An 18,679-nucleotide genomic window follows, 5' to 3' on the forward strand; every position below is an offset into this window, starting at 1 on the left:
ATTAATAATTGATTATTGTGGTAAGCCCATCAGAGAAGGAAGATGGATTGGCTTATAGTGTCAGCAGAGATGGAGAGGAGATAAATTACAGAGGTATTTAGGGGCAACTGGGGGTTGTGTGTGTGTGTTAGGAGTGGAGGTAAGAACCTAGAGGTATCAAGGAAGACTCCCACATACATCTGGGGAATGATAGTGCCGTTCACTGCACCTTGGCTTATAAACTCCAGCAACACGGAGCAGCTGCTAGAGTGTAGTTGAATGTGAAAGGATGTTAGGCTGGGCAGGGAACACGGACCAAATCTTAAACAATTATTTGCTATGTCAGCTCCTGGCAGTTCACCCTGTAGGCTACCGATACTGTAATTGGTAGGTTTTCAGCTGAAGATTGGCATGATCATATTATTAGGAGTGACAGTGTAGAGAGAACAGAAGAATTGCAAACAATTAGACTATTATAATAGTGGCATGAGGGAAAACAGGTACCTGGGGAGTTGAAGATTTTAAGGAAGTATCTAACAGAATTTAAATCCAGTTAGATGACGGCTTGAGGGAGACTGGGCAGGATTGAAGCACTCTTAGGTTTCTGGTTTCTATAACTGGGTAATGCCAAGACAGCTGAGAAAGGGGATACAGGAAATAAGCCATTCATTTCCATTGCTTAATTAATAAGGTCAGTTGTTTATATTCCATTAAAGAGACATTTTGAGAAATAAGAAAATAATCTTGTTGAGTCTGTGCTTTTTTTCACATTAAGAATTTTTTTTTTTTTTTTTTTTGAGACGGAGTCTCTGTCTGTTGCCCAGGCTGGAGTGCAGTGGCCTGATCTCGGCTCACAGCAAGCTCTGCCTCCCAGGTTCATGCCATTCTCCTGCCTCAGCCTCCCGAGTAGCTGAGACTACAGGCGCCTGCCACCACGCCCGGCTAATTTTTTGTAATTTTTGTAGACATGTGGTTTCACCGTGTTAACCAGGATGGTCTCAATCTCCTGACCTCGTGATCTGCCCACCTCAGCCTCCCAAAGTGCTGGGATTACTGGCGTGAGTCACCGTGCCCAGCCAATAATATTTTAAATCATAGAACGTATGGAGGATCCCAGAAAGCATGAATTCTCCTACTTATTTTATTGATGAAAATACCAACAAACAAAGATTCAGTCACCAGTGCAGCTAATAACAGAACCAAACCTAGAAAATTAGACTTCTGTCCTTACTCGCAAGTTCTTCCATACTCATTTACCCTCAAGCAGTCAAAAGATGATCAACACAAGCATCCTTTTCATAAATGTACAATGTTAACTTAGGAAGGGATTTTGCTATCCACCAGAGAGAAATAAAATGTAGTTGGTCTACTCAATTCCTTATGGGTCTTTAAGAGAATATAATGTTTAAAATAAATTATTTGTGCTATTAAAAATCATGTGAATTGATGTGGTGATTTGCACTCAGAGTCAGTTACTATGTTAATCTGCCTAAAATTGTTCTGCGTAGTAGTCAGTAAAAATATTTTTAAAGCTCTAGCCTTACCAGTTTTCTATCTACAGCCCTTTCAGATACCCCTTAGGAATACCACTTTTTTAAGGAATATGGCCACAATAAAAATAAAAGGAGTAAATTTTTCAGAGATATTCATAGATTACCATTCATAATAGTAAAATAGTGTAAGCATTTTGAATTGATGAATGAATAAGCAAACTATTCTGCATCACTAAAGCTGAATATTATGTAGTCATTTCAATTATTCTGTGGATTATGAGGTATGTAGAGCTGTATGTAAAAAATGTGCCTGAAAGGAAGTATGACATATATACAGAAGACATCAATCTAATCATATCAGTGAATGTGTTGGAAAAGTTAATACGTTTACTTAGAATGCCACAGATAAATACAGTTACATTTATTTTTGAATATTTGTTTTATCCTTCCTCCTTTTTTTAGTTGTAAAATAAGAGAAATGTTTTCATAAAATCTTTTTGCAACTTCTACTTCCAGCAAATAAGGAAACTAGGTAACAAAAAGATTCTCCAATCTCGGAAAACCTAGAACATTTGGACGCAATTGCCATCCTTTTCCTTTCCTCTCAGGAATGTAAGGAACTTTAGTGCAGAGTGGTTAGTAAGCCAGCCCTGAAACTGCAGCTGTCCTCAGGATATTCATAGACACCAAGCGTCTAGAGCCTTAGGTTGCAAGCTCTTGTGGGAAAAAGACTCAGACAAAATAGTATTTCCCTTTATCTTCTTTCTCACTACCCGCCCTGCATGTAGCATTTAGTGGGCTGGCATCATTACACATGATCCACTGATTACCTTGTTAACTGAGTACCTCTGTCTTTTTGCTTTTCTTAATTCATTGACTGAGTAGTAGTTATTAAATATTTGTTGAAAATAATTTACTGTGAGACAATTCTGAAATTCTTCAATCTGTGTTATAAAATAGAATCATACATCTCTAATGAACTTTGTTTTAATTAGGTGATAACTTCTTTAATTATAGTTTGTTTTAATATTTATAAGTGATACTTATTAAAGATGTTTCCTATATTAGTTATAGCATTTTAATTTTTCCAAATTTAAAATTGGTTGATACTGTGTTCAAAAGATAGTAAAACATAATTAGGAGTTCAAACTGTGTAACAGTAAAGACCCAGGTTTGAACCTGGTTTTACCATCTGTGCTAGTTTGTGTGACCCAGGTCAAGTTACTTACTCAAGCTTCAGTTTCTACATCTTGGATTAATATTTGTTCCTTAGAGGATTGTTGTCAAAATTAAATAATATAATCCCTGAAAAACTAACATTTAACATAATGCTAGGCCCATAGTGTATATGTACCCGATGATTATTGTCTATTAACGTGATAGAGGAGGAGATTTAAATTATTAGCATAAATTATGCAGTATAAAATATTGGCTTTATTAGGGATTCACTTATTGTCTGATTTAACATGAAAAAAATAAAATGGCTTATATATGTACCTTCTGTGTGTTTTTTTTTTTTTTTGTATTATCGCAGAATCATAATTGTTAGTCTATAAAGTCTTATGCTGGAAAGATTTGGTTTTTCTAAAAGAAATTTATTGTAGTATAGTTTTTCTAGAATAAAAATGAACTTTTGGAAGTATATAATTTGAAGATTTTTAGTAAATTTTCAGAGTTGTGCAGTCATCATCACAATCCCATTTTAGGACATTTTCGTCACCCCAAAAAGGTCTCTCATGCCTGTTTGCAGTCAAAGGAACATTTATATTTGTAGAGTACTGGGGAATGATTTTTACTCCTGGATCTTTCTTATCCTATACTTGATTAAAGTATATTAGGGCATAAGGCCTAGGATGAAGCTGAGAAGGTTTCAAGGTTGGAAGGAATCAGGAGACCAGGTTTGGGTATTATCCTCATAACACCCTGGTAGAGGGACAACATGAAAATACCAGAAGCCATACTAGGCAGAAATAGAACTGACTAGATCTTGGAAGATGGCAAAGGAAATCAAGGCAAGTGAACTCATGGACAAGTGGGAATAGGCCAGGAAAGGAAATTGGACAGGAAAGCACATTGGACTTTGCTTATTTAAAGGTCATATAATGGTACCTGGAAAATTTGCATTAAAGCAAGAGTAGGGCTAAGTAAAGGATGTGCATAAAAAAGAGGTTTCAGTGGTTTAGAAAGTGCAAGTAAGAACTTGCAAACTGAAAAGTGGAATAGTAGAAACCACTGTGATCTGAGCCAATAAACACATTTTCTTAGAGGGGGAATTTTGAGCAGAAATGAATGCTAATTTTGTTTTCCTGCTTAATTGGCATCATTTGTCACAGAGCTAATAAATGACAGAATCAACTTTTGATCAGAACACTCTTTGATTCTAAAATTTTCTTGAAACCATGTTTTTTTTTGTTTTTTTTTTTGTTTTTTTTTTTTCAGATGGAGTTTTGCTCTGTTGCCCACACTGGAGTGCAGTGGGGCCATCTTGGTTCACTGCAACCTCCACCTCCTGGGTTCAAGCAATTCTCCTACCTCAGCCTCCTGAGTAGCTGAGACTACAGGTGCCTACTGCCACGCCTGGCTAATTTTTTGTATTTTAGTAGAGACAGGGTTTCACTATGTTTCCCAGGCTGACCTCAAACTCCTGAGCTCAGGCAAGCTGCCCGCCTTGGCCTCCCGAAGTGCTGGGATTACAGGTGTGAGCCACTGCGCCCAGCTCAAAACCGTGATTTTTTTAAAAACAGGAGTAAAGATAAATATTAATTTAAGTACAGATCATATAGCTCATTTAATTATATAAGTGAAATCCATAGGAGGTAAAATACTGTTTTGTTTTTGTTTTTGTTTTCTAATTCTTTTCTCCAAACCCCATTTCTTGTAGAAAATGGAAAGGGTGCATTGGGGAAAGCAGAGAGGCACAAAGCCCGTTATTAAACCGTGTGAGACCAGAAGGGTATATTTAAGTGCACTAAGGTGTAAATGATCTTTTGTGATCCACACTATTTTCTTCTCAGTCAGAACTGAGAGTATTCAAGTTCTCCGGATTCAAGAGACCACATTGTTTTTTTTTGTTGTTGTTTTTTGTTTTTTGTTTTTTACAGGGTGTGTTTGAGCTAGAAAAAGATAAGTGGAAATAGTTCTAGATGTTCTAGATTTTTTTTTCCTCTGGACATTTAATTCTGCCACAGGAGAAGAGACACACCACTCTAAGTCATTTTTCCCTAAAGTCATCAATCCCAATCCCCTTCTGTTCATGCCCCACCTTCCCTGTCTTTTCTTTCTTGTTTTCCTCCTTGCCTGTTACTCATGTCTCATCTATCTTTTTTAATGACTCCGCTGTGCAAAGTAGTAGCTTGGTTGAGCAAACAGATTAAGGAGTGGAGGTAGCAATGGAGTGGAAAGTGAAAGGATGGATAAGTAATAGAGCAAGTCCCACCATGTGCACTTGTGGTCAAGGAGTTAAGGAAAATAAATTGTATTTCTCTTCTTGTCTGCCTCCTGCCTTCTTCAAACCCTAAGCATAAATCAAGGACTTCAATATCTTAGAGTATTGTTTATCTTGCAATAGATAAGTTTAAGTACAGAGGAGTGGAGACCAGTTTGTGAGCTATTGCACTAATCCTAGTGGTAGGAATGATGAGGTGGTTGCAATGAATGTGGAAATAAGTGGTTGGATTCTGGATATATTTTGAAGGAAAAAGCACGACTTTCTGAAAATTTGGATGAAAGATAAGAGCCAAAGAATGACAGACAATATTAAATGGACCTGCCATAATCTAAGATGGGGAAGAGTGCAAAGGAGCTGGGTGTTGAAGGCGGGGAGCAGATCTCGGGATCAGTTTGGGACATGTTAAGCTGCATCTGTAAACAGGAGAGCTTTTGTTTTCATTGGAGTTCAGGGTGAAAGTCTAGGCTACAGATGAAGATTTGGAAATCATTAGTGCAACATGTTTATTTGAACCATGAGATTACTTAGGAGGGACATGTAGATAAAAGAGTTCCAAGAACTGAGTCTTGGAGCAAGCCAACAAGTGGATAGGAAAATAAGGAAGACCAGGAAAAAGGGACTGGCACAAATATACACTCAGGGATATATAAATCCTTGTTTTAATTGTACTTTGGTTAGCAATTAGAGCTTATGAATGTGAATGTTACTTCATTATGTGCTTTATATTATTTTTACAACTCCAGAATATGACATGGATAGTAACAACATACACACACACAAACGTGAGGATGGGGATGTGGGTGTGCATTCTAATGAAAATAATATTAAATATATTAAATTACCTTATTTAAATGAATATATTAAAGTATATAGTACACTTTAATTCATTCACCTATAGAAAACTAATTTCAATTTTCATTATCTGTGATTTGCAGTGCTATTTATATTCTATAAAATATTTCATCCAAGTAAGTATTTTGTCTTTCTTCCAGAGTTGTCTGATTGATTGTTGACTCAAGTGTTTGGATCCAGTTTAAATTTTGTACTACTATAAAATAGAGTTTAGCTATATTCTTTTTATCTAGATAATTAAATTATACTTATTACTTCCCATTTAAGAAGCTATAACTGTTAAAATATATGACATGTTTAAAGAGTAAGGCACTGAATAGGTAGATAAAATTTATGTATACTTAAAATTATTTTGTGAGTGGTGATTTTTTTCCATACCATACTATTTCATCCTTTCATCCTGGACACCAGCATTGGCTTTTATTATGGAAAATGAATCTTTCAGCCTCGCTAGGTGAGGTGTTCATCGTTAAAAAGACTTCAACCGATGCCTGCTACATAACTCTGCTCCAAAGAAGACTGAATTAGGAGAAAGAGGCAGAAGTTAGGATTATGTCCCATCATGGTGATTGAAGAATGTATTGGGGAGAGGAAAGGGAATATATTGGGAGGGAAAAGATGAAATGATGATGAAAAAGGTTAGGAGAGCAAACACTGGTAATGAGGAGGGAACCAAAGCAACTTGTGTGAATAAGATGGGATGTAAAAGTAGCCTTGTAAAAGGTGCTAAGAAAATTTGAATACCTTAAGAGGGAACTTTTATCAGAGTCCTTGTGTAGCATGATCAAGGGTTTACAGGGGATCTCAGTCAAAACAGTGACAGGGTATCTCTAAAGATGCTCCGTCCCTACATCTGTATCTCCAGAGGTGCTTGTCACAAATGCTACACCCTACTAAAGCAGAATCTCTTGATGTTGCCAAGGAATCTGCATTTTTTCAGGAAACATTGAGGCCTATCCTCAACCCCAAGGGAATCTCATTGTGACTGCTAAAATTTGAGCACCATTCAACTAGGGCATAAGTAAAGAACATGTGCAGAATACATATTAGAAATGTGTGAATTAGAGAAGAATGGAGTAGAGACTGTCAGGGAATTTGATAATGAAAGTAGTAATATTCAGGAAAACAGTAACAGTGAACTTCTAGGAAAGAATAATAGTAAAGAAGGCAAGCAATAGTGATAGGAGTAAAATGGAATGGATAGAAGTGAGTGTATGAGAGACCAGAGAAGACACATTCAGAAAGCAGTCATGTGAAGAGAGAGATGGAAGACCCCACAAGGCCATGAGTATTCTAGCTTTCCAAAGGCTAAGCCATGGGGAGTCTGTAAATAGCCATAAGAGGACACAGGAAGCAACCTCTGATGACAGAGTAGCAGACCTGCAAAGAGGGATCACATAGCAGCGACCACATGGCTCTGCATTGGGTCTGTAAGTAGGTCCTGCTTTCTGCTCTCGGAGCTGCTGGGTATCAAACGTTGTTTAAATTCTGGTGACACATCTGTATCTTTAGAGAATCATTTTCTTTGCAAAAATAATGTGGAGCTGTTTGATTTATTAAAGTCTATTACGGATTAAACTTTGTATCCAGCCTGAGTTCATGATTTCTTTTCTAAAGTCCTTAGTACACTCCTGCATGAGATCTGTCTTAACCACTCAAGAAGTCAGAAAGAGACACAAAGAATTGGCAAGGACTGCTGTTTCCTTTTCCCTCCTCACAATTGTTATTTTTCATTTACTTTAACTTGCATTAAGAGATACATAGTAGCAAATTAAGGTATGTTTTATTTGAAGCCCTCACTTCTGACATTTAAAAGTCTACAAGTAAAAAATTTAGAGCAAATATCTGTAAGGGTCATAAACTAGTAGTGCATTTCTTTAGCCTTCATAAACCTGATACCTTCATTGACTTATTGTTCAATCTTCTGAATAGCCCAAGCCTCAAAGAGCATTTCTTTTACTCTTTTACTAAATAAGTAAATAAATAGGAGGAATATTCATTATGTGTTTGAAAAAAAAAAAAAAAACCAAACTGTTTTTTTAAAGATTCTGGTAATTTTCCCCTGAAAAATCACTAGTGTGAGAGGAATAGAACAGAGAATGCTTCCTAGGTGTCAGTTTTTCTTAGTGGTGTCTGAGGTTTCAAGGTGAGAAATAAAATTATGGAATTTAAATAATTGAGCTGGTAAAAATGTAGTAGACATATTCAGTAAATACCTAACATTGACTGCAAAGTGTTTTGAAAAAATGTCTTGATATTTGGGTATAATGGGATGTAAGCAAGTTTACATCAATCTTGCGAATACACGAGTCGTTACTTCCCTCTTCTTTGCTTCTAGCCACTGTTTTGCTGTTTTGCAGCTTTCCTGCTGGAGTGCCTTTTCCTAATGAAATGGATCAAAGATTCCTTCACTCTAAAAAATCCCTACTCCCATAACGTGCTTGAGTAGTTCCTAGATGATTATTATAAAAGTCAATAATTCTCAAGCCTGTAATCCCAGCACTTTGGGAGGCCAAGAGGGGAGGATTGCTCCAGGCTAGGCATTCAAGACCAGTCTGTGCAAACATAGTAAGACTGGTCTCTATGAATTTTTTTTTTTAATTTAGTCAGGTGTGGTGGCTTGTACTTGTAGTCCCAGATACTCAAGAGGCTGAGGTGGGAGAATCACTGGAGACTGAGAGTTAGGTGATGCAGTAGGCTCTGTTTGCACCACTGTACTACAGCCTGGGTGACAGAGTGAGATCCTGTCTCTTAAAAAAAAAGTCTATTAATTCTTTAGTTAATAATCAGTTTTAGATTTCTTTGTATGTTAAATGGAAAACCATAAGAAGAAAAAGTATCATGATAAAATAACACCATGAAATAGCATTCTGCTACTAATGTCCTTTTTCTATCCAATATATTTGTCCATGTGCCCACTTGACATTCATTAATTTTCTCCTCATTTCTCAGCTATTAAAATTTACTTCCTCCACAGCCCTCACCTAGTAACACGGAGGGGGAAACTTTAGGTAGTAGTTATTGAATGCTATCTCTGTGCCAAGCACAATTTTAGGCACTTTATATGAATGACTTCTAATGTTACACACCTCATAGAATCATTTGAATGATGATTACCAGTTTCCTGATGAGGAAGAAAGCTGCCGAAGGTCACCCAGCTAGTTAGTGACAAGCCAGGATTTAAGTTGAGATTGGCCTGAATATAAAAGCTCGCTTTTCCCACTGGCTTACGTGGCCTCAAGTTCATTAGAAATCAATAGTAATACTAATTTGTTTTGAATACTGTTACTTGACATGATTACATATGTGTCATGTCAAGTATTAGTATTAGTAATCATGTCAAATATTAGTATTAATCTTCCCAGTGTTTTAACAAAGACAAGATTACCTAGTTTTAAAAAGTATTTTTGTCACCTTACATAAAAATTGTTAGTGCGTTATTAAAAATCTCTTAGGACAGTTCTTATCTGATCAATAGGAAAGAGTGATACTTGGAGTTTTGTTTATCATTTGCCATCTGGTATTAAGGGCTGAATATCCGTTATGCTGTTTGTGTAACTTATTTTTATCTTTGTTGTTGCAGTACCGGATACCAGTTTATTTACTATTCACCTGAAAACACAGCCAAAGCAAAAGAAGTGCTCAGCAACATCAATCAACTACAACCTCTTGTAGCAACCCATGCAGACCTACTGCTTAATTCTGCAAGCCAGCATTCTCCAGACAGCCTGAAGAATTCTTTAAAGATGCTTTCAGAAAAAGTAAGATCCAAATCATCACTATAGTTGGGAAAATGAAATACTCAAATCCCCATAGGTCTGGCTTTCTGCATACATTGCCTTTCATAGCATCTGGAAATGTAGAATAGAGTAGGTTAAAAAGTAAGCTTCAAAGTATTGCCACAGGATCAAAATGAATTGGCCTCATTCTCTGTTCAAATCTTACTGAGCACTCTCTTTTTTTCCTAGTAGGAAATGAAACCTGTTATTGGTTGGTATATATCTTCTCTTTTCCTTGGCATTTTTCATTTTCTTTGGTTTATGGTCTTATTAAGTGAATTAAATGAGATTTTGAAAATTACTTTATTTTCCTCTGGTGATCACCTAATTTTTATGCATGTAAAGCTTTACATTTGAATAGGAATGACACTTCATTTGAAGGCAGAACTTTGATGTGGATTTACATCAGTCTGTATGGGGTCCTTCCTCTGCCTCGGTTTGCTCTCTAAAACATTATTTACTGAGGAGAGATTCTAAAAATTTCCAAATATGTTAGTTATTTGAAAAGCAGTAGAATCTAAGCCTTAGTTTTTCCAAAGGTGACTTGTTCCTTTATCCGCAGAAAGGAGAGCTAGTCTGGCATGGGGTAGACACTCAATATCAACTTCCAGAGCTAACGAGGGCAGCTAGTTGTGTGATAGAAAGCTGAAACAGAAAAAGACAAGTGACAGTTGATTATCAATGTACAATCAGTGTCCTGGAGTCCACTTCCAATGTGTGCATCCTTCACCTCTGCATTTTAAGGAGATCGTGTAATTTTTTTTATGAGACACTTCTAGTAAATATGCCCTTGAAGAAACTGACCAAAGAAAATTCTCGTAATTGTAGAGTAAGACAAAAGTATAGTTTTTCACCTCTCTGAAGAACAGATTCATAGAAACCTGGATCTTATGTATGTCCATACTTTTTATTCAGGTATGTTAATTTATAATAATATCTTATACTTATTTAACATTTCAGTTTATACATTTTTATATGTTATTTTCGTAGGAGAAAACATACCTATTTTCATGAAAAAAATAGTTAATATCTATTCAGAAAGTTTGAGTGAATTGTCTAATAAATTAAAAAGTGAAAAACCAAACTCAGAACTTCCAGTTCAAAATGCAGCGTTCCTTCCATGCCAGAACACATGCCTCCATCATGAAAAGGGAGGAAAATATTGACCCAAATTTTGCAAGTACTTACTTTGTGTCAAATAGGGCAATGGGCTTCACACTTTATGTCATTTTAGTTAATCATCAGAATTATGGAGAACGTATTATTTTCATTTAACACAGAAAAAGGCTAAAGCTCAGAGAAATTTTAAAAACATGAGAAGTCATGCAGCTAGAGTCAAATACAGGATTCAAACAAAACCCAGGTTCAAACCTGGGTCTGGATGACTCCAGAATGGAAGTTCTTTCTAGTGTCCTCCATCTAATATATGGATTTAGACATTTCCTTATTCAAAAGTTTTTTTAAAAATTTTTCTTAGACAAATGCCTTAGTAACACCTAAGTATTCTAGATATTCAATAAGTATGTTTTTTATGGCTAGGGAAAGAGAAAAAAGAGGAGGTTGTTGCATACAGTAAAATAATATCATCTCATTTTGGTTCATTTCTTTTTTGGATTTACAGATGAGGTGAGGTTTTCCTGGGTTCGCCTAAGCTGAAAATTTTAGCGAGTAGCACACCACTGCAGTGATTACAGAGCAGTATTTATATTCTTCTTGTGCACTGGGCAGGGATTTGTCATTTCATACATCATTTACAACTTGCTGCAGTGATTTTGGTGGTGGGGGAGGTTAGGATGGGCATTCTCTTCTCCTTGAATCCAGCATTGCTCCAACTTTTTCCCCTATGTTTTCTCTTTTCTACTGAGTAGACAAGTTTAGTCGACTAATAAATCTCTCAGTCCTTAAAACTAGGAGGATCTTTTTTTAAGTTAAGTTTGCAAGCCATGCATTCTTTTAAGAATTCATGACTGGAATTTCAGAGAATTATCTAAGTTAACAGTTTTGTATAGTCTATGAAAACTGTTAGTAGCTCATGGTTTAAAACAAAGTATGATCCATGAATTCAGGTATGAAAGAGAGATCGTTTTAGTGGTATTCTAAATTTAAATATAATTTAATATTAGCAGGATGTAAGCTTTAAAAGTTCTGTTTTTAAGTTTTGGGCTTGCTGTATACTATGGGTTATAAAATAAAACTGTTTACTTCATGGATAGTCTCTGGTTTCCTTTACTGATTCTGAACTGGTATGTTTGGAAAATAGGTACCTAAAGTTGTTTTCTTAGGGACTTATCCATATAGCATATTCAAGACATTAAGGAGTTATCTATATTCATGCTTATCAGGGAAATGTAAAGGTTTCATAGCCTTTGAGCACCTGAACATGGAAGAGTTTACTGTTGTAGACTTGGGGCACCTGGGAAAAGCTAAGGGCAGCCCAGGGCAGTGAAGAAGGAGGTATTCTATTTTGTGATGAGATGATGTCTCTCCTCGTAGGTAAGCCATTGCACCTGAAGACAATAGCCATTAAATCATTGTCAATTAAGCATATAGTCTGGGGGAAAAGCAAGTGGCAACAGAAAAACTCAACTTGCTGAGAGGTCATATTCCAGGAGTCTTTGAGTAGGCAATATTTGTAGATCCAAAAGTAATTTACATCATCTCTACTGCTACTGAGAACCAAGGCACATGGATAGGGCTACCCAGCCAAAATCCCATCCATCTAAACACTGTTGGTAGAGACAAACACACACAATTTATAAAGTAAAAATAATTCCTGAATTCATATTATTTTCCAGTCACTGTGCTCAACACAAAAGGTTGAAAAAGGGAATAAAACACAGGCCTGTTCTTCCCAGGAACTCCAAGACTCTTGATAGTAGTGGTTATGATGATGAAGTGACAGTAATAGCTAGCATTTATTGGTGGCTTAATAACTCTGAGATAGTCTTATAAGCTCTTCAATTTTCAGAGTTCCATGCGGTGGATAATATTATTTTAACATTTAGTCTTCCTAATTCTATGAAGTTAGTGTTGTGAGTAGCCTTATTTTACACAGTTGAGGAAACTGAGGCAGAGAAGTATTAAATTTACTCACACACCTTGTGTTTTTGGCTCCAGATTCTGTGAGCTTGACAGTATGCTATATCTTCAGATTGCTATATGGATGCTTGTACATAGGACTAAGGAAACAAATGTGGGGGCAGGGAAGGAGTACTACTAAAATTTCACAAAAAATGAATACATTTAATGTTTCATGTTCTAATATGCACAAACTCAGTTAAATTGTATTATAATTTTAACATTCTTGGTATGCCTTCTTATGAATAACTGGGTTTGGTTATTGAATATTAGTTCATGAAAATATTAAAGAAATAGTATAATCTTATGGTGTAAGAATCTAACAAAAGGCAAACTGAGTTTATCTGAATAATTCCAACAAAAAAGAGGCAAAAGATAGACCAAAATTTTAACACACAGTATGAAAGGTTAATAATAGAGTGAGATAAACATGCATTTCCTTTTTTCTCAGACTAAAAGTATGCAATTCTGTGAAGGTAAAACAAAGAAGAGATAAAATAAATTCAAACTAAAATAAATAATATTTTTAAAGGCCTGAAGGTGGACAGTGTTTAGGTGTCTCTCGTAGTTCAGAAATCTGTGTGATATTAGCATTCAAACACCCATCACTTTCTCTATTCCATTGAGATTGATAGACCTTTTTTAGAAAGTCATTATTATCCTGCTCATCAAAAAGCACTGTTGAGCACTTAATTGTGTGTGGTATTGTACTTGATGCTATATGACAAATACTACATAGATATGGCTCTTAATTTTTACAACCTAAGAATTTAAAAGAATGGGGGTGTTTTGCAATATTGCATTTGTTAAATAGTTAAATAATGGCCTTTATTGCAAATGTTAGAGGCTATACTCACAGCATATTTGAGAAATTCTCATAGCTTATAATGCCTACTATTCTTTCAACCTCAATATACTATACCAAAACGTTCTATTATATTCAAAGAAAAATAAAAACTATTGTATTCTGAAACATATACAATCAGGATTTTTTCAAGAAATGTTGTTTTCTGTAACAGCAATGCCAGGCAGCTAGTGTGCTAAGAAGTTGAAGATACACGTAATAGAGAGAAGAATGTTATGCTGATTATTTAAGACTGAGAATAACTTTTTTATTGTTTATTCACTATAACCACTCCTAGGTCTATCCCAGTTCCAAACTGTGGGAAAGAACTTAATGAGTAGAAATTTTGTTTGTTTTTTTAAGGTTGGTGAATGTATGTATTCGGAGTCTAAGAAAACTTGAGAATAAATGGTTTAGGTAAAAATGAAATTTCAGGATAGAACTTATGTTTCTGTTTTTCATAATTGCCTTTAGATGGTAATTATTTAATTGGTGAAATAAGTGATAGTGTGCAATAAACAAAATTTGTTATTAGAAAATTGTACAATAAGAAAAACAAAGATAAGAATGTAAGATAATATTGACAATGAGACTACATACAAAATTTATGGAATCAGAGCTTCTGCTGTTTATGATGGAGTAACATGGACCCTCCCAACTTAAACAACAAGAAAGTGGACAAAATGTAGACATAATGGTTTTTAAGCACTGGAAAATCAGTAACAAATTATGTGATTCTTATAGCTATCTAGATTTCTTCCTAGGGCAGTACTAGGCTGTAGCAAAAAGGAACCTAAACACTCTCTTCTCAAGGTGAAGAGACAGAGATTAGAGTTTGGGAGGCCAAGATTGCCAGAATTCACAAAGCAGAGTACCAGAGAGTAAGGAGCTTCACACAGAAGGAACCCTGGAGATCTGTAAATGAGTGCCTTTAACTCTTTATGAGTACCAATCTATGCATGCATGAGAATAAACTACCCATGTCCACAGAAATAAATATTAGAAATAAGCTTATAAAGCAATTCCTGGTGGTCACACAGGCCCGATAATAGTTTATCTTTCCACTAGTAAAGTGATAAGACCTTTTAATACACCGGGAATTGACTAAAGTCCTCAGAAGTATATGGCCCTAGTAGTGGGACTAAATTAGTCTTAGATTAGAGGCTGCTCTTAGTGTACCATAACAAGGTTTGAAAACAAGGCTTGAAAGGATTTCACTGATTCCGAGTAATTTTACTTTGCTGTAGAAAATCCAACATTATTTAAAGGAATGCAATACAATCTGACAACCAAGAATGTAAAGTCAAAATGCCTGCCATCCAATAAGCACATACTAAGCATGCAATGAAGCAGGAAAATATGATCCATGACCAGAAGAAAAATCAAGGCATATAAACAGAAATGACAAAAAAGGGAGAGAGGGAAGCATAAAGATATTGGCAGAAAACACGGTCAAATTTTTTCAACATTAATGAAACTACAGACCCAAGAAGCTCAATATACTCCACACAGAATAAATATAGAAAAATAAACTCAGGTACATCATAATCAAGTTACTGAAAAACTGTGATAGAACATTGTGAAAACAACCAAGAAATAAAAGAAAAAAGGGCACATGTTTCGTTGACATTCACCAACAAGAATGATAGCAGACTTCTTATTAGGCTTTATACAAGCCAGAAGAAAATAAAGTCACATCCTCAAGCTACTGGGAAAAAAAAAAAAAAATCCTGCTAACTCTCAGAAATAAAGGTGAAATGAAGACCATTTCAGGCAAACAAAAGCTGAGAAATTTCATAACAGATTTCTACTACAACAAATCATAAAGGAAAGTCTTCAAGAATAAGGAAATGATACCAGGAGAAATTTGAATGTACACAAAAGAATAGGCAATGCCAGAAACGGTTAATACGTGAATAGATTTTTTATTTAATTCAAACATGTTTCTCAAACATATTTACTCTTCCAAACAAAAATAATACCAATGTATTATGTCCTTTGTAACATACTAGTGTAGCAAAGACCAACCCATCACCTAGGTATGAAGCACTGCATGTATTAGCTATTTATCCTGATGCTCTCCCTCCCTACCATACCATCCTCCCAAAGGCCCCAGTGTGTGTTGTTCCCCTCCCTGTGTCCATGTGTTTTCATCATTCAACTCCCATTTATAAGTGAGAACATGTAGCATTTGGTTTTCTGTTCCTGTGTGTGTTTGCTGAGGATAATGGCTTCCAGCTCCGTCCATGTCCCTGTAAAGGACATGATCTTGTTCTTTTTGTAGCTATATAGTATTCCATGGTGTATATGTACTACATTTTCTTCATCCAGTCTATCATTGATGGGCATTTGGGTTGATTCCATGTCTTTGCTATTGTGAATAGTTGTGCAATGAACATACACGTGCATGTATCTTTATTATAGAATGATTTATATTCCTTTGGCTAGATACCCAGTAATTAGATTGCTGGATCAGATGGTATTTCTGGTTCTAGGTCTTTGAGTAGTTGCCACACTACTGTCTTCCACAATGGTTGAACTAATTTACATTCCCACCAACAGTGTAAAAGTGTTCCTATTTCTCCACAGCCTTGCCTGCATCTGTTGTTTCTCGACTTTTTAATAATCGCCATTTTGACTGGCATAAGACAGTATCTCATTGTGGTTTTGACTTGTATTTCTCTAATGATCAGTGATGTTGAGCTGTTTTTAATATATGTTTGTTGGCCACATAAATGTCTGTTTTGAGAAGAGTCTGTTCATGTACTTTGCCCACTTTTATTGTGGTTGTTTGTTTATAAAAGTTCCTTGCAGATGCTGGATATTAAGCCTTTGTCAGATGGATAGATTGCACATTTTTTTCCCACTCTGTAGGTGGTCTGTTTACTCTGTTGACAGTTTCTTTTGTTGTGCAGAAGCTCTTCAGTATAATTAGATCTCATTTGTTAGTTTCTGCTTTTGTTGCAATTGCTTTTGGTGATTTCATCATAAAATATTTGCCCATGCCTATGTCCTGAATGGTATTGCCTAGATTTTCTTTTAGGGTTTTTATAGTTTGGGGTTTTACATTTAAATCTTTAATCTATCTTGAGTTAGTTTTTGTAAAAGGTGTAAGGAAGGTGCCCAGTTTCAATTTTCTGCATATGGCTAGCCAGAGGTAAATGGTATCTTTTCAACATATTTTGCAGAACCAATTGGATATCCATGTGCAAAAAAAAAAATGAACAATTAACTTTACCTCATACATATATAAAATTTAACTCAAAATAGATCATAAACCTTAATGTACAATGTAAAAGAATAAAAGCAGGCAAACTTCTATAAGAAGCCATGAATTAGGAGAAAATATTTATAAAATATGCGTATGTTAAAGGATTTGTATCAGAATATATAAAGCATTCTTAGAACTTAATAATATAACAAACAGCTCAATTAAAAATGGGCAAAAGAATTAAAAATATACTACACCAAAAGAGACTTATGAATGGTAAATAAACACATGCAAAGTTGCTCAGCATCATTTACCATTAGAAAAATGCAAATTCAGACTATCATGAGATGCCCTTAGCCACCTACCAGAACAGCTAAAATCGAAAAGGCTGAGGATAAAAAGAGTAGAGGAGGATATGGACCTGCAAGTTTCATGCATCACTGTTATGTACACAATTATTTGCACATTTTGGAAATGTGAATGTTTCAGCAATGTTTCGTAGCTTAAAAAAACACCATATAATTTGGTCATCTAACACCTAGTTATTGATTCAAGAGAAATGTTATTCTGTTGGCACTGAGAAGGCTGTTGAATGAGGAAGGATTAGATACATGTTTTGTGAAGGTCATCCTTATAACAATACATAGGCTGAGTTAAGATACTGGATTTGAATTATTGAATATTACTGAGCATCACAAAATAAAAGTAATGCTTCTGGGGAACTTTGCTAAAAATACAGATTCTCATTTATTTTTGTATTTGTATTGTAGTTCAAGGTTGGAACTCAGGAGTGTATATTTTAACATTGGTGGCCTTTGATAACATCGTAAAGGAAAGACAAGTTAAAGTGAACCAACCAATAAAGAGACCGTGGAAAGTATCCCTATGGAATGTAGAAAGGATCTTAACTGGGACTAGCTGTGGAAATGTAAAGTAAGGATCGAGTTTTGAAATTATTGTAAAGGTATAAGTAGAATAAATTGCTGACTAATCCAGAAAATAGGCATTAGTGAAGATAATTCAGAGGTTTGGACTCTGAGTTGTTGAATACTAATGATACTACTCAAATGGAAAATCTTGAAAGAACAAAATTACTGAAAATAAAAGAACAACAACATAATATTGAGTTCAGCCTGGCATTTATGAACTCTAAGTGCTTTTCAGTGGAAACAGTTGATAGAGCTGGTTCGGAAGGTGAATAGAGATGAATTTATTAGACCTTGGTGTAAGGATGACAGTTGAAGCTATGGTAAAATGGATTACCTCACCAATGAAAAAAGTGCTTTTGAGAAAGTGATTTAAGGCCCCTTGTGAGCTGACTTACCACATTTTGGGTGAACAGAGAATGATGAGTCAAGAAAAGAAGTTGAAAAGGTCAATCAAGAAAGAGAAGCATTAGGATGGTCACAATAGCTCACATTTTTTAATCCTAGCAGTTTGGGAAGGGGAGACAGGAAGATCACTTAAGGCCAGGAGTTTGAGACCTGCCTGGGCAACATAGTGAGACCCTGTCTCTACAATAAAAATAAAAAATAAAAATAAAATACGATAATAAATAAAAAGAAGACCATCAAAGAGTGCACTTGAGGGTTTGCAATGAACTCTCATAAGAGTTTCACAGGTAGGCACTGTAATTTTCTGCAAACTAGGAAAAATGGTTATGTGATTTTTCCAAGGGCAAACTGATAATTTATATATGAGCTGCCCAGATGTTAAGTATCTTCCTAGCTTTTAGTCTAGCTTTCCTTTAGGGAATGTTGAATATACATCAGTGTACTAATGACAGAGTATAGCCCTATTCCTATATCAAGTAATTTCAAAATATCAAATATCAAAATAAATAGGATTCTTTCTTGCTACATAGATGATTACTAAAATAATCACTTGCATATACCATTGGCTGCTTCTGTATTACAGATGGAATGAGGCATTGCCTTAAATTTTTTTCAGCAGAAATAAGGAGATTTCTAAGTAGAATAGAACTTCACTTAATTT

The 18,679-nt window shown here is 35.4% G+C and overlaps 1 protein-coding gene across 9 annotated transcripts in view; it reads left to right on the forward strand.

Moving 5' to 3' along the window:
• The window catches only part of INPP4B (inositol polyphosphate-4-phosphatase type II B), an 814,614-nt gene that overhangs the window by 661,118 nt on the left and 134,817 nt on the right, over positions 1-18,679 (forward strand). For all 9 annotated transcript variants that reach the window (XM_017959077.3, XM_017959071.3, XM_017959072.3 and 6 more), the window contains one exon: positions 9,356-9,533. In XM_017959077.3, the coding sequence (XP_017814566.1) occupies positions 9,356-9,533 (178 nt within the window). The remainder of the gene's footprint in view (positions 1-9,355; positions 9,534-18,679) is intronic.

This window comes from Papio anubis, chromosome 3 (assembly GCF_008728515.1).
Source record: "Papio anubis isolate 15944 chromosome 3, Panubis1.0, whole genome shotgun sequence".
Lineage (NCBI taxonomy): Eukaryota > Metazoa > Chordata > Mammalia > Primates > Cercopithecidae > Papio > Papio anubis.